At 39.9% G+C, this 16905-nt stretch overlaps 1 protein-coding gene across 1 annotated transcript; it reads left to right on the top strand.

Annotated features, from left to right (window-relative positions):
- The first annotated feature begins 14802 nt into the window (after positions 1-14802).
- LOC150092050 (histone H3) lies at positions 14803-15213 on the top strand. The gene has a single exon (XM_090415348.1). It carries the CDS (start codon positions 14803-14805, stop codon positions 15211-15213), a length of 411 nt encoding a protein of 136 aa, XP_090271474.1.
- The last annotated feature ends 1692 nt before the right edge of the window (positions 15214-16905 follow it).

Here is a 16905-nt window from a genome sequence, read left to right on the forward strand (position 1 = left end):
GAGAGAGGAAGAGTATGTTCCTTCTGATTTTCTATTTCTTGGATTGTGTGCGGATCCTCTGTAGTTGGCAGTGTGAGGACCGCCACAGTTGGCATATTTACCTGAGGTAGATTTTGGCTTAGAGCATGTATTTGTTGGGTGGCTGAACTCACATTTTAAGCATTTATATTCAGACTTACACATTTTCTGGGCGTGACCAAACTTCTAACATCTATGGCATTGCCCTGTTGAAGCCCTTTTTCTTAATGGTTCTATAGTGATTTTCAGTCCATAGATGGATGTAAGATCATATATGTGCTTGTAGGTTTAACTGATCTCTACTAATACCAGTGGCATTAAAGTTTTGTCTCTCCTGGTCATTCTGCTGACCTTTACGGGTGATAAATCTTGCTGGTGTAGATCTGCAGGGATTTCTTCTGTGGAAACATCTTCAGATACACCTCTGATCACTTAACCTTGAGGTTTATTTCTGATCCTAATGAACGAGTGTGGTACTGAATACTTCTGGTATTCAATTCAGAGGTTAGCAGTCCATAATCCATCACTGTCCTGGTTGGAATTTAATACCGTCTGTGCCATTCTTCGCTTGACTGTATGAGATCTGTAAATTGTACATCGTAGTCCTTAGCGACATCCATTTATTCTTTTCCCGCAGTATAATCGGGTGTATCTTTTGCCTTCAGGAGGTAGGAGAGTCCGGGACAGGGCCATCTTCTTTCATTCCATCCACATTTCAGAGGCTGCAGTTTTGCGAGCGCAAACCTCCTGATAAACGGTGTGGTCTGTAAGGGGATTATCCTCAGCAGTTGTTGCTATTTCGCTAGCGCTGTTTTGAAGAAGTTCTAAGAGTTGAGAGTTATCTGTATCAACTTCTTTTATTTCATGAACTACAACTTTTCCTGGCCATTTTGTGTGAAGCAGATTGCCTACGTGTTTAAATATTGCCAGAAGCTATTTAAAATGCAGTGCTTCGTACGGTGCATCGATGGTTAGACCCAAGCCTTGTTCTGTAGAGCAGGTCAAGTCTTTCTCTTTCCACAAGAATAAGTAGACAATTTCTAATGAAGTAAATGAAGCAATCAAACAATGGCGATATTAATGGCAGTAGGCCTAGCGTATCGCCCTTGTTTTGAAATTTGTTGACCTACCTACGTATTTGATTCTTTGGTGTATACAAAAGACCTCTTTAAAAAATAAACCGATTGCTTATAGTACTAAATCTATTTACTAGTAAATTAACTAGTCAAAATTCCTTAAATCACATTTTATATCAACTATCAAAATCCAACTCGATCGATACCGCCATCTTGAAAACTCCATAGTGAAAACAGTCTCAGCTGAACAAATAATCGCTTGTGTGTGAGGGGATTCTGTGAGTAATTTACCCGCTCATTGTAAGCTGTATTAGCTTTATCTTGCTTTAACCTTTAACCTTTGTGGCTGGATGGATCTCAATCCCTTGGATTATAACCCCTTCATTTCTATGAAAAATGGCTTAAATTAATGAGAATTTATCGAGCACCTGGCTCACCCATTTTAGGGTAGTGTGGGAGCGTCTGTACCGATGAGCAGAGCCGCTTTCGGACGCTTGCGTTTCCCCCTATCGTTTTCATCGTAGTTAGATGACTCTCGAATGAGTTGATTGGGATGATTAGCTGCTTTGGTGAAATATGTAATGGCAGTATCACGAAGAAACATGTGAATATCAGGAATGTCAGCGTCTTGGTGGAGGAGAGTATTCCTGACAAACCACGGAGCATTGAATATCATATGGAGACATTTGTTCTGGATGACCTGTAGCTTTTTGATGTTGCCAGGGGAGGTGTGACCACAAGTCGGTGATCCATAAGTCAATGTGGGTCTAATGATTGCTTTATAGATTCGTAGTTTGTTCTTCTTCGATTGAGAAAAGGGTAAAGTTGCATAACTGCGGAGTTTGCCTTGCTGCAGGCACAATCGATGTGAGAGTTAAAGTTGAGGCGGTTATCAAGTTGAATACCTAAATATTGGGTGCTGGATTTCCATGGGATAGCTGTGTTGAAAAGTTTGACTTCTCCGTAGTTGGATGCTTTCCGTCTTGCGAAGAGAATGGCAGTACTTTTGTCGGCATTCACAGCGATTCTCCATTTCTTGAGCCATTTTTCTAGGTTTGTTGCTGCAGTTTGTAAGCGCTGTGTAGCTACGTTCGGCCTGAGAGATCTACTCAAAATTGCCATGTCAACCGCATAGCAAGCTGTGGTGGTTGATGTCATGTTAGAGACGTCAGCAATGAAGTTGTTAAAAAGCAGCAGAGAGAGCAGCGAACTTTGAGGAACACCTGCAGTGATTCTTTTCAAAAAGGATTTTACTCCTCTCAACTTGACCTGAAATTTTTTTAGAAAGGAGCCAATAAGTTTGGTAAGATAGAGTGGAATGTTGGCCATAAATAATTTATAGATGAAGCCTTTGTGCCAAACCTTTTGCTACATCCAGAAAAACATCCAGTCTTGAGGAGATAGCGTGTTATGAAAGCGACGTCTGATTTTATTTTTGTTTCTAATTAGAGCAAGGCTTTCTTCTGGAAGTAGGTTTTCTTGAGCTGGAGTGGAAATAGAAGAGGCTGCGGTTGTGTCAGTTTGAATTTTTCTTTTCAGGTTGTTGACTGCAGCGTCAATTTCTTCACGGGAGGAGATATTCGGCACTGAATCCATGATAGTGTTGATTGCAGCCTTGAATTTTGTGAAATTAGACTGACTGGGAATAAGTTCCGGATTTTCTCCCAGTTTTAGAGTGGTCCGAACTGAGGTCGTTAACCACTTTCATCTGGAATTGATTAGATGTGTTTTTGAATATGGCTATATCTAATACATCGGGCCTTCCGTGTGTTCCATAGTGTGTTGGTTCAATCGGACCTGCGAGGATATTATTTCTCAGTTTAGCAAAATTGTGAAGGATTTTTCGTTGTAATTGGCACATCTGCTATTCCATAAGGGATGCTTTGAATTTAGATCTCCTGCTGCTATTGCTGCTTCCGTAGGGTCAAGCAGCTGAGAAAGATCAGAGGATAGCAGAGTTCTGCTTGGAGGGTTATAAAGGGAATATATTTTTAAAATGCCTGCATTAATAGTGTAAATTTATATGCCAGTTTTTTCCAGATTAGTTGTAGGAATCTCTTTTTATTTCACTGTAACGGATGTTTTTCTTGATAAAGCTTGCAGTACCTCCACCTCTGGCATTAGGTCTATCATTTCTAATTTAAGGGTAATTTCTCAGCTTGGGATTATCACAGGGCCGCAGATGGGTCTCGTTAATTAACAGGATATCAATTTTGTAATGAGCAGCAAATTCTTGGAGTTCTAGAATGTTGTTGCTGAGTCTATTAGCATTGCAGAATGCGATCTGTATGAAAATCTGTTTGTGTCAGCCTGGTTTTGATTTGATTTGGTAAAAGCTGATAGCATTTTTCCCAAACTGGCAGCAAGCATCGCAGCAGAGTTTTGGCTGCTTGATATGGTTTCTGCCAGTTTGTTGCGTGAGGAAACTACAGAGGGATACGATTTATCAGGTGTAATAGCCCGCACCTTATTTTCCGATTCAGGTTCTGTGACTCGCTTCTGAGTGGACGGGGCTGCTGCCTTGCTAGTCCTTGTCAGGTTAGATGGGTGGAGTGAACAGCGCTTGTAGTTAGCTGGATGTGGGCCGCCACAGTTGGCACACTGAGCAGGAGTGGTTATTGACTTGGCATATGTATGTGAAGGATGATTATTTCCGCATTTCACACATTTGTATTCTGCCCTAAAAAGCTTCTGGGCATGACCATACTTTTGACAGTGGTGGCATTATCCGGCGGATGTCTTCCTTCTGAGGGGGTTCAGTCCTGATAATCAAGTTACAGACAGTCATAAGGTCATAAATCTCTTGTTGGTCTCTACTGATCTCCACTAAGACCCGAGGCATGCACCGCTTATCTGCTCTCTACATGCGTGATACTTTTATTGGTGCTAATCCTTGCGATTTGAGGTTAGTAGCTATTTCTTCAGATGGTATGGTTTCTACTAAACCTCTTATGACCACCTTGAGGTTTTTTCGTTTTTTTTGCTTTTAAGATGAAAAGTGTGATATGGGACTTTCAATTCATCTAAATGTCTGGTGAGCAGATGGTAGTCCGATGCACCTGCAGGCTATATCCGGACTCCTTCATCGGTGTTCTTTGCTGAATTGTATTTGAGTTGTAAGTAGGCAGTTAGAATTGAAGGATGTACAGGAAGATAGTTTAATGTTAAATCTGGTGTGAGACAAGGATGTGCATTAATTTGATATTGTTGTTTTTCATCAACTCAGTGATTGATGACCATTTTTCTTTTGATCGTAAAATCTCTGGTAAAATTCTCTCTTTGGGATGTGTTACTGTATCCATCTTTGCTACTCTTTCAGTTTGTGCTGTAGTGTTCATTGGTGCTTCTCTCTCTCTCTGAGGTCTGAGGCAGTATTTCAGGTTCTACAGCTAGAGATTCCTTCTTTTGCTTCTTCCTACTGACTACTTGAAAGTCGTCATTATCCTCTAGTGTGTGAATATCAGCTGATGTGGTATTTTCTCTGATGGAATCTTGTGAGTTAGGAACAGGGTCAGGGGATTGGCAGTCCTCTGATTCAACGTCGTCTATTTGGTGGATTGATACCTTTCCTGGCCATTTCCTTTGCAGCAGGCCTCCTACATGTTTGAAGACTTAGCTGCTTGAAGTTGAGCTCATCATATGGAGAGTCCATAATTTGGCCTAAGAGAAAATAGCGGTTGCTCGGGTTTCCCGAGTAGTTTGCGAGTGATCATGTAGACTTTGAGAGTCTACTAGCTAATTCCGTAGACACTTTAGAGTAAGCGTCTACCAGCAAAAAGTTAGTTTATTATAGGTGACTATCCTAAAAAACAAGGAAAAAGGAAACAATATGGGATGTAATATCCCTTAACTTAAATAAGGAAAAAGGAGTTTCGGGAACTTACTTGGACACAGTGCAGAGACCTACCTCCCTAAAATACCATTCGTCCACCAGTGGTCCTCATTGTGGTTGGGGCTTGCCGGCCATCAGATCCCTGCATATTTCATACAGAGGGGAGGGGATAGTAGGTCTCAAACTGTGTTAGTTCCAGTGCAATGCAAGCTTCCCGAAAAAACTTTATAAAATTCAACTAGGCAGAGTCTAAATGAATACGTCCGATCACCTACGCGCCCAGAACTTTTCCGCTTTCTCTCGCGATGGCGGATTTCGGTTTTTAAAATTGTGGTACATTAACATTAACATTTCTGGCTAGATGGGTGAAGCAAAATTGCTTTTCATATTCCTCTTTGTCTTTTAATGGAAGAACTTTGAATGGTGTGTTTGTGAGCTATATGCTCACCCATTCAGGGCAGTGAAGTTAGTTGTGTTCAGCTGGCCTCATTCAGAAGTTTTGCCATGACAATAATTTGGAAATGTGTTAAGACACGGATGGAGAAAGGGTAGAGATTTCTCAGGTGTTCCGAGCAGGTAAAGATAATCCTGTGGAATTTTGAGGATCCACTAGCAAATTCCGTAGACACACTCAGTTGTCTATCAGCAATAAGATGTCACGATATCAAATACAACAATGGCGATACTATCGGCAGTAGGCCTAGCATATTGCCCTTGTAAATTAAGTTGACTTACCTGGATGAACAATATGGAAAATAAAGTGTCTGTTTATGGCAGCAAGCAATTAACTGATATTACTAACGAAATGCATAAATCCCTAAAAACATATCAGTCAAATTCACAGTTCACCATCAATAATACACGACACGAAATATTAACACGCGAGCCGCCATCTTCATTCCACAAACCTATATTAACATTAACATTAACATTTCTGGCTAGATGGGTGAAGCAAAATTGCTTTTCATATTCCCCTTTATCTTGTAATGGAAGAACTTTGAATGAAGTGTTTGTGAGCTATATGCTCGCCCATTGAGGGCAGTGAAGTTAGTTGTGTTCAGCTGAACTTAAAATAGATTTTGGTCTTTTAAATTTGTAGATTTCTTCTTCATTATATTCCGAGGCTTACTTGATTAACGGGTTTGGATGGTTACTTGTCTTGGTAAAGAACTTCTCAGCTAGATTTATGAGAAAGGAAGAGATATAAGGGATATTAACTTCTCTATGGATCTGGGTGTTTCTTATGAACCAGGGGGCATCCAGAATCATCCTCAGGCTCTTATTCTGTAATCTCTGAAGTTTTAGAATGTTTGAATTTGCGGTGTGGCTCCAAGCTGGGGATGCGTAAGTGATAACCGGTCTAATTACCATCTTGTAAATTGTTAATTTTATTTGCATGTCCAGTTTACTTTGTCTGTTGATCATAGAGTAGAGCTGCGCTAAGACGTTGGATGTCTTTGAGGAAATTTAACTAATATGTTTGCTGAATAGGAGTTTACTATCAAGAATCACTCCAAGATATTTAACTTCAGTCTGCCATGGAAACTTTACTCCCAATAAATAAATATCCTCCATGGTATGGATGTTCTTTCTAGTAAACAGTATGGCTGAGCTTTTCTGGGGGTTAACTTGGATCCTCCAGTCTGCCATCCACTTTTCTAAAGTGTGTATGCTATTTTGTAGTCTTTCAGTTGCCAGTTTTGGGCTCAGTGATCTTGACATCAGTGCAGTATCATCTTCATATAATGCAATGAAGGTTGTTCTTGGGTTCAGAGGGATGTCTGCTACATAGATTGAAAACAGTAGAGGTGCCAGAAGAGATCCTTGAGGTACTCCTGCGGAGATCCTGCGTCTGGTCGAAACCGTTTCACCTACCCTGACCTGCATGTATCTTTCTTTCAGATAAGAATGTATTACCTTTATTAGTCTGACTGGGAAATTAAATTTTATCAGTTTGTAGAGAGCACCTTGATGCCATACTTTAACAATCGTCTTCTCTGCGTCGATGAAGATGGCAGCTGTATTGAGTTTCCAGTTGAAACCTTTAGTAATGATGTCTACCAGCCGGTGTACTTGTTGGGCTGTACTATGGGCCCTACGGAAGCCGAACTGTTCGTTAGGCAAAATTCCTAACTTATCTGTTTCTGCTTGGAATCTTGAGAGGATCACTTTCTCTGCTACCTTTCCGAGGTTGGATAATAGGCTTATGGCTCTGTAGCTTTCAGGAAGGTGAGCATATTTTCCTGGTTTCTTCAGTGGTATGATTGTGGCTGTTTTCCATGTAGAAGGGAAATGCTGGAATCTAAAGATAGCATTTGTAATGTTGACGAGATGGATTATGGCCTTTCTTGGAAGTAGTTTTACTATTCTGTTAGTTATGCCATCTGGTCCTGGAGCTTTTCTATTGTTTCGATGAGAGATGATATTTATCATTTCTGTTGGATTTGTAGGAGTGATATGTTCTGCGTTGACAATGTTCTGTCTTAAGGATGACCTAACATGACGATGAATCTTGTACATAAGGTTGATATTTAAATTAATATACGATGGGTTGCACTGAGATTCTAGGTTATCTACTACTGCTTCGGATTTCTCTTCATCTTTGTGAACTGTCCCTTTCTTGGTTTGGATAGGGGGTATGAGTTGCTCTTTGGAGCGTATTGCTCTTAAGAATTTCCATTTTGTGGTAATTGTTGTGGTATCTGTTCCTGGCTCTATTTTTTGCTCTGATTAGTTAGATGATTTCTTCAGGGATACGGTTAGTTGGGATGAAGACAGTTGATTGTATGACTGATTCAATTGCTTTCTAAATTTGTATCGTTAAGTTATTTATTGCTGTGTCAATCTCTTCCTTTTTACTGATATTGGGTACCGGACCAATATGATTGGGAAGAACCTTGGCTAACTTGTGTCCCATGGTATGAATGTGTGCAGAGGAGAGAATTGATGTGATGAACCTAGATTGAGCACCATGGGACTGTGGTCCGAAGATAATTCGTTGACTGATTCCAATTTGAGTTGGTATCTTAAATTTTTAAAAATGACAATGTCCAGCACATCCGAGCCACCTGAAGGGCTGAAATGGGTGGGCTCAGTAGAGCGCGACTATAACAGAGTTGAGCATTGCATAGTTGAAAAGTGTGTGGCCTTTGGTGTTAGTAGATGAGCTGTACCAAGATGTGTGTTTTGAGTTGAAGTCTCCTGCTATTATTATGGAGTCATTTGGACCAAGTACGGAGTCTAGATCTGTTGTCAGCAGAGGAATGCTTGGAGGGTTATATGCAGCATATATGTGTTATGATTCAAATAACCCTTTATGTATATGGCTGTGCCAATTCTGTCGTTTCTGTACATAGCGTATCAACGGACTTTTGGGTTATTAGCTGGTCTTAGATGTGTTTCATCAATCAAGATGATATCAGCACTGAGACGAGTTGAAAGTTCTTGTAGTTATAAAATCTTGTTCATCAATCCATTTGCATTCCATGCTATTATCTTAAGAGCTTTTGGTTTGAATTTATTATTCATGACAGATGGCTGTTATAATGTTTTGAGTGCTTTGCAGGAATCTCTTTCTGGAAAATGTTGAGGGGTATATCTTGCTGAATTCTTGCAGCATAGTGGCAAGTGAGGCTGTTAAGACGGATGTTATGTTGGAGCTTTCTAGCTCGAGAGATGTAGGAGACTTAGTTCTTGCAGCCTCAGCATATGTTTTGGTCATGATTGTTCCTTCTTGTAAGGAAGAAGGCAAGGTGTTTTGGACTGGAAGACGATTTGTATGTTTGCTTAAAACGTTGTTACGTGGCAGAACAAGATTGACTTTTGTTGGTCCTCGGTTTTTTGGATTAGAAAGGCATCCCTTGTAGTTGGCGGGGTGAGGTCCTCTGCAGTTTGCACAGCATGCTGGAGTTGTGCGAGGTTTGGTGCAAGAGATGGTCTGGTGACCCTCCCCACACTTCAAGCACCTGTAGGCTGCCTTACATAATTTTTGGGCATGTCCAAATCTTTGGCATCTATGACACTGACCTGCAGATGCTCGTTTCCTTAGAGGATCAGTTGTAATTTTTGACCGCATTCTACAGTTAGTTCATAGATCTGCTTTTGTGTGTGGTTTATTTCCTCCAGCACCAAAGGCATTGGCCTTTTATCTGCTCTGAGCATTCTGCTCACTTTAACTGGGGACAGGCCCTGTCTGGAGAGATCAGTGGACACATCTTCAGGAGTGATACCTTCAGCTATCCCACGTAGAACAACTTTCAGGTTCTTTTCACTAGGTAAAGTGAAGGTATGGTATGGGACGCTGGCTTTGTCCATAAATCTGGTCATCTGTCTGTAATCGAAGACTGTAGAGGGTTGTATTTTAACTCCCTCATCTGTGTTTTTAGCCCATGAGAATGAGATGTTTTGCTCTCTTAGGGCTGATGAGATAGGGATCCATTTTTCTTTATCCCTTAATATGACTGGTGGTATCTTTTCTTTAGGACCATTGAGTGCCTCTATCCCTGATATTTTGGGTTCTTCCACATTGGTGGAGACTTTCCTCTTCTTTTTCACCAATTGGAACTCTGTGTCAGTTTCCAAGGTATGATGACTGCTGCCTTGGGATGTAGCATCTTCCATACTCGGGAAGTGTGCTAAATCTGATTGCGTCTGAGTTATGGGCTCTTCACTCATGTCAACCATATTATCCTCTGTGACTGCTGGGGGGGGGGATGTGTCAAACAGCTTGACTTTTCCGGCCCAATTATCACTTAGCAGCGTTCCCAGTCTGAGGAATTCAAAGTAAACTTCCTGGAATTTGATTTGGCCTCATTTAGAAGTTTTGCCATGATAATATTCGGAAATAAGTCACGGATGGAGAAAGAGTAGAGATTGCTCAAGTGTTCCGAGCAGGTAAAGATAATCCTGTGGACTTTTGAGGGTCCACTAGCAAATCCCGTAGACACCCTAAGGTGTCTTCCAGCAATAAGATGTGGCGATATAAAATACAACAATGGCGATACTAGCGGCAGTAGGCCTAGCGTATCGCCCTTGTAAATTCAATAGACTTACCTGGATAAACCAGTATAGAAAATAAAGTGCCTGTTTATGGCATCAAGTAATTAACTGATATCATTAATGAATAAGCATAAATCTCTAAAAACATATCAATCAAATTCAGAATTCACCATCAAAAATACACGACACGAAACACTAACACGCGAGCCGCCATCTTACTTCCACAAAACCCTATGAAGATATTAAGATACGCAAGACGCAAGACGTTGCTGATTATAAGGGTGAAGCAAAGTGCTTTTTTAATCCCTGCTATCTGATAAGGATTGCTGTGTGAGGAAAAGTTTATGAGCTAAATGCTCTGCCTGAGTGAGTGTGATATAGAGATCTTCATTTGGAAGTAGGATGGCCTTCGGTCTCCTGTATTTTGAGAAGTCTGTTTCATTATAATTGGTTGCTTGTTGCACTAATTCATTTGGATGTGAAGAGGATACTGAGAAGAACTTTACTGCTGAAGACTGCAGGAAAGAGTAGATGTAGGGGATATTTGTATCCCGGTGGAGTTGGACATTTCTGACATACCATGGTGCGTTCAAGATCATGCGGAGACATTTGTTTTGCACTTTCTGTAGTTTGAGGATATTTGTACTTGAGGTGTGGTTCCAGCCTGGGGAAGCATAAGTAATAATGGGTCGAATCATAATTGATAAAGGTGCAGTTTTATTTTGGTATCCAGCTTGCTATTCCTATTGATAAGAGGGTAAAGCTGTGCAATGACTCTTGGTGCTTTCGAACAGGAGGCTTTTATATGTGAACTGAAAGTTAGTTTTCTGTCCAGCAGTACATCCAGATATTTAGCTTCTGGTTTCCAGGGAATCTAGGTATTAAATAGAAAGATGTCATCTTTGGGAGATATTGTGTTTTTAGTGAAGAGCATGGGGATGCTCTTCTGAGGGTTTACTTGCAGTCTCCATTCCGAGAACCAGTGCTCTAATCTCTGCAGATTTTCTTGCAGTTTCTTGGTGACAAGGTGCGGTTTAATAGATCTGGCTAGTATAGCTGTGTCGTCTGCGTATAGGGCAATGATGGATGACATTGGATTGTGCGGAATATCCGCCATGTAAATCGCGAAACGTATCGGTGCCAGAAGGGACCCTTGAGAAACTCCTGCCAAGATGCGTCGCTGGGTAGATAATATATCATTTAGTTTTACTTGCATTGGTCTGTCACTAAGAAATGACTTTATGATTTGGACTATATCTAATGGAATGCCAGCTAAAATCAACTTGCATAGCAGTCAAAAGTGCCATAATTTGTCGAACGCCTTTTCTAAATCAAGAAAAACTGCTCCGGTGTATTGATGCCAATTATAACTTGTGATAATGAATTCTATTAGTCTATGAATTTGTTGGGTGGTACTGTGAAATTGGCGAAAACCAAACTGTTCTGAAGGAAGGATGTTTAATTTTTTTTTACTGAAATTTGAATTCTGGAAAGGATAGCTTTTTCTGCTATTTTGCCCAAATTAGATATCAGACTTATGGGACGATAACTTTGAGGCTGCTGAGGACCCTTGCCTGGTTTGTATATAGGAACTACGTCTGCCAACTTCAATGCAGAGGGGAAGTACTTAAACCTGAACATAGCATTTATTATTGTTGTGAGATATACGATGGCCTTTCGGGGTAGCAGTTTAATAACTTTGTTGGAGATGCCGTCAGGCCCTGGGAATATTTTATTCTTTAAATTCTTTATAATGTCATAAATTTCAGCTGGGGAAGTAGGTGTGAGTTGGCTGGTACAGGTATCAGGCCGTTTTAACACGTGTCTGACGTAGCGGTGGACTTTGTAAATTATGATTGAAATTTAGATTATTGTATGAAGGGCTACACTGTTTTTCTAATTTTATAGCTATAGTTTCGGATTTTTCTGCATCTGTGTAAACAATGTTCAGGTCAGATTTGAGAGGAGGAAGAGATTTGTTTTTGTTTTTGATGTTTCTCAGGAACTTCCAAAAGGATTGATCACCAGGTGATATGGAGGCTAATTTATCTTCCGATAGTTTGTTTCTATGGACTTTGAGTGCATCTCTCACTGCACTGTTCATTTTGTTGAGATATTTCTTGTCTCGGGGTGCTGTGGTGTTGTGGTATCTTTTTCTTGCTTTATTTTTCTCCCTGATTAAGTTCATTATGTCATCTGGTAATCGTTTAGGCTTGAAGGCAACTAAATTTGAGGTGATAGATGCTATGGCTGTGTTGATTTAATCCGTAAGTTTATTGACTGCAGAATCAATTTCTTCCTTGGAATTAATATGAGGGATGGGATCAATGTAGTTTGGAAGCATTTTCGATAGTTTTTCCCTGGGAATCAAGGTATGAGGCGAATGGGGAAGATCCCTCTGACAACCCAGTTGGAGCACAATAGGATTGTGGTCTCATGATAACTCATTCAATGATTCCAGGGAGTACTGTAGGTTGACATTCTGAAGGACAGCTATATCCAAGAAGTCGGATGAGCCAGTAGGACTGTGGTGAGTTGGCACTGAGGGACCAGCCACAGTTGCGCAATTTGAGCTTGTGTAGTTAAAGAGGATGCGGCCATTCCTATTTATAGACCTACTACTCCAGGCGTGATGTTTTGCGTTAAAATCTCCGGCAATAATAACAGGCAGTTTAATGCCGAGGATAGCATCCAGATCTGTGGTCAGCAATGTTTTTGATGGTGGGTTATAAGCAGAATATATTTTTATATTTCCGATAGAGTTTGTGATGACATTGATACCTGTAAGTTCGAGATTGGTGGTTGTAGGAATGGCTACAGCATGATGATTGGTGTGATTTTTAATGAGGATGGCTGTGCCACCACCTCTGTAATCCAGTCTGTCATTCCTGTAGAGTTGATATCCTTTGAATTTAGGATTGTCAGCAGGTCTTAGATGAGTCTCATTAATTAATAATATATCCGGTTATATCTGTCATTGAATTCCTGCACTTCTAGTATTTTATTTTTAAGGCCGTTGGCATTCCATGATATAATCATAGAGAATCTGATAAATTTTTTCCTATGCATTGGAGAGTTCAGATAAAATGAACTGTGTTTGCTGCAAGAAACTTTTTGTAGTGCTCAGTGATGGATTTGCGTTACTGAAATCCTGTAACATATTTACAAGAGAAGAGGTGATGATGGCTGTTATATTTGAATGTGGATTTGTCATATTCTGGCCATGGATTGCTCTTTTGGGGCGGGCCAGATCAGCATATGTTCTTGTTTGGTGTTGATGATTTATTTTCTTAGGGGGCTCAGTTGATGGTGGGTGAACACCTGTCATCTTGTTCAAGCTAATAGGAGCTGTCTGTTTTTTGGGTGGCAAATGCACCCTCTGTAATTTGCAGGGTGGGGGCCACCACAATTAGCCGGGGTGGTTTTTGGCTTGGAGCAGGTATATGTGGGGTGCGTGTCACAACATTTCAGACATCTGTATTGAGCTTTGCACAACTTCTGGGCATGACCAAATTTTTGGCATCTATGGCACTGCCCAGAAGAGGCCCTTCCTAAGTGGCTCTGGTGAGACCTTAAGCCCACAGATTGTCTTCAAGTTATAAATATCTTTATAGATGTTGTGTATTTCCACCAATACTAGAGGCATAGGGGTCTTGTTAGATCTGTACATTCTACTGACTTTGATGGGAGGCAGATCTTGCATGTTGAGGTCAGCAGCTATTTCAGCTGTTTCAATGTCTTCAGATACTTCTCAGAGTACCACTTTAAAATTTTTCTCCGAGGTAAGTGTGAAGGTATGATAATGTATACCTCTTGTGTCCAACTCCTTCGTTAGATTTCTGTAGTCAGACACTGTAGTGGGCTGAATTTTGATGCCCTCCTCTGTGTTCTTGGCAGTGGAGTAATTTATCTGCAGGTTGGCCATGGTGGTTCTTAAGGCTGTCCATCTCTGCTTTTCCCTAAGAATGAGTGGAGGCACCTTTTTATTGGTGGTGGCAGAGGAATCTGTGTTGGGGGCATCTTCATCCATGCCATTTTTATTTACTGACTCCGAGGCGAGATGTTTGCGTTTTTTACGCGCGTGCCTCTCTTCTTGATCTGAACGAGTAGAGTCAGAGATAATTGGACTTAGTTTTTACTCCATTTGAGGAACGTCTTCATTTTGATCTTCATCAGTTTCGGGTAAAGAGTAAAGATTCAGGAAGCCGGGCATTCAAGCTCGAACTTCTTAAGGAGTTTCTTTACGAAGCTGAAAGCTAGTCCTTTATCTAGAGAGTCTATAATGATATCAGGATCTATCAAGTTTGATGGCCATTTGAGCTTAAATTTCCTTTGAAGTTTATTTACAAGTATGAGCGCTGGCTCTTCATCCAGCGAATCTGTGAGGGCGTCCAAATCTAACACATTCATCACTGACAGTTTGCGTATAAACGCAAGTAAATGGATCCGAAATAGATACGCTAACAATGGCGATTCGAACGGCTGTTAGGCCTAACGAATCGCCCTCGTTGCAATTAGAGTCCACTTACCTTCGCTGATGTTCTTTAATACAGTATAATTCGCAATTTAATGACTTTAAACACGTCTTAGCTAGTTAATCTAGCAGCTAAACTACCATAACAACTATTTAAATCACTGATCACATATATAAACACTTGGCAATCGCCATTACGCACCAGCGCCCTCCCCGACACCAAAACTCATCGAAATGGCATTCACCAATCACAGTTGTACTATTCTTAGACAAGCCTGACCAATCAGCTTCTTTATTAGAGAGAGAGATCAACCCATGAACCCGCCAAAATTTGTATTCTGGAAGTTTCTCGTAGGTTGTGTTAGTAGTTAGTGTGTTTTTCGTTTTCTTTTTTAGATTTAGAGATGGCCCGTACTAAGCAAACTGCTCGTAAATCTACTGGAGGTAAGGCGCCTAGAAAGCAGCTAGCCACCAAAGCTGCCAGGAAAAGTGCTCCAGCGACGGGAGGAGTGAAGAAACCTCATCGTTATAGGCCAGGCACCGTCGCTCTTCGTGAAATCAGGCGTTATCAGAAGTCTACCGAACTTTTGATAAGGAAGCTGCCATTCCAACGTCTTGTTCGTGAGATCGCCCAAGATTTCAAGACAGACCTTCGCTTTCAAAGTTCTGCCGTTATGGCTCTTCAAGAAGCAAGTGAAGCTTATTTGGTAGGTTTATTTGAAGATACTAACTTGTGTGCCATTCATGCTAAGAGAGTTACAATTATGCCCAAAGATATTCAGCTTGCTCGACGTATTCGAGGAGAGCGTGCTTAAAATATCTCAAACCAAACGGCCCTTTTCAGGGCCACCAAATATTGATAGAGGGATTACCAGAACGTATTATTTCATCTCCATTTTTAATTTTTATTACAAGATAATTTTATAAATACACCCAATTTATGCTGTGCAGTATATTTTGAGGTCACTGTCACTAAAAATTAGAGTCATTTTTTTTTTTGAAACCATTTAAATTATACTTTTTCTAATCCTGTATGCTTTATCTTTATGTACCTCTTTATATGTTCGAACATGGCAATAGCAGCATGTCTGGATTTTTTTTTTTGTTTGAACAGAGATCCAGAAGGTAATTATGCCATCTAAGGTCATGTCTATGCCTAATATGAGTCATTATGTAATGACTATGCATGGGATTGCTGAGGGTTTGCTCTACTTGGGAACTAAAGTTGCAGTTATCTTATTAACATGAAATGATATCTAAGGTGACATCACTTCATGATAATAAAAAACCCTTTACATTGCTGCCTTGCTATCTTAGGATACCTACAGTTTCTAAAATTAATTTCTTGCTACAAAATAACGCATTGATTTTTTCATATTTTAGCAGTCAAATTACTATCAGGAAACACAATGCAATATGTGCATGCAGACACCAACTCTTCTCATGCCCTCATTTAAAATCTGAAATATTCAAGATTCTTAAAATAATTTTGCTAATGATGCAGCAGGTTTCTGCTCATCCTAAATCTCCTTTTATCTTTGATTTGACATTTTTACTATTCCTGTATTCCAAACCCTAGAATTTTGAAACAGTGGGTAGAGCATATCTGTTGTCAGATTTTAGAACCTTTGCAGTGATATTATGCTGCTTTCCCTTTTTTCATTTCTTTAATAGCCTTTACCTCCAATTTAGATGTGTTCTATCTTTAATTCTGTAATCAGCAAGAGAATGAGGACTAATTTTCCTTGGATAGTGGTGAATGATAGTTATTATGGAAATATTTTTCCATTATCAGTTCCTGTAGCATATCAAATACATTGCCCACTCCATAAGATAGATGTGTAGTGAAAAGAAGAAAACTATTATAGTTATGGGCAAAGTGAATTTGTAGATCATGTAATCAACACCCTATTCAATTAGTTGAACTGTTTCCCTAATAAAGCAACAGATTATTTTGAGGATCTTTTACAAAACACACCCAATGTAAACAAGTATGGATGTAAGACCAACAAAAAAACCCTTTCAAATATCAGAGTAATTGTGTGTTTAAGCACAAACCTAAAACTTGTGCACAGAGGAATCAATATTTGGATAATATTCTGTTAAATTGTTAAGGATAAAGGTAACACTGGTTTTAAAACATCTAGATTAGATTGGATTAAAATGTTCAGTACAAGTACATTGAAAATAGGCAACTTTCTAGAGTAGCATGAATTAATTGGAGATTAGTGTCAGTAATCTGTTGCATTGACAAGACAATGAGAGGTGTTTTTGGTTCTCTTGAAAGGAAAAGATAATCATAGCATCACATGGTTCTGTTCTAGGAAAGCTGTTGTATAATCTATAGATAATTATAGCTAAGAGTTTGAGAAGGAATTCAGCTGTTTGTGTCCCACAGAAGACTTGGCTATTAAAGAAAAGTTAAATTGAGTAGTTTTCAGGAAATTGTTACAAAATGATGTGAGTAGATTGATACTTTGGAAAGATTATCAGTATTCTATCTTTTC

This window comes from Typopeltis vanoorti, unplaced genomic scaffold (genome assembly GCF_054136105.1).
Source record: "Typopeltis vanoorti isolate ZY-2024b unplaced genomic scaffold, IOZ_Tvanoo_1.0 HiC_scaffold_97, whole genome shotgun sequence".
NCBI lineage: Eukaryota > Metazoa > Arthropoda > Arachnida > Uropygi > Thelyphonidae > Typopeltis > Typopeltis vanoorti.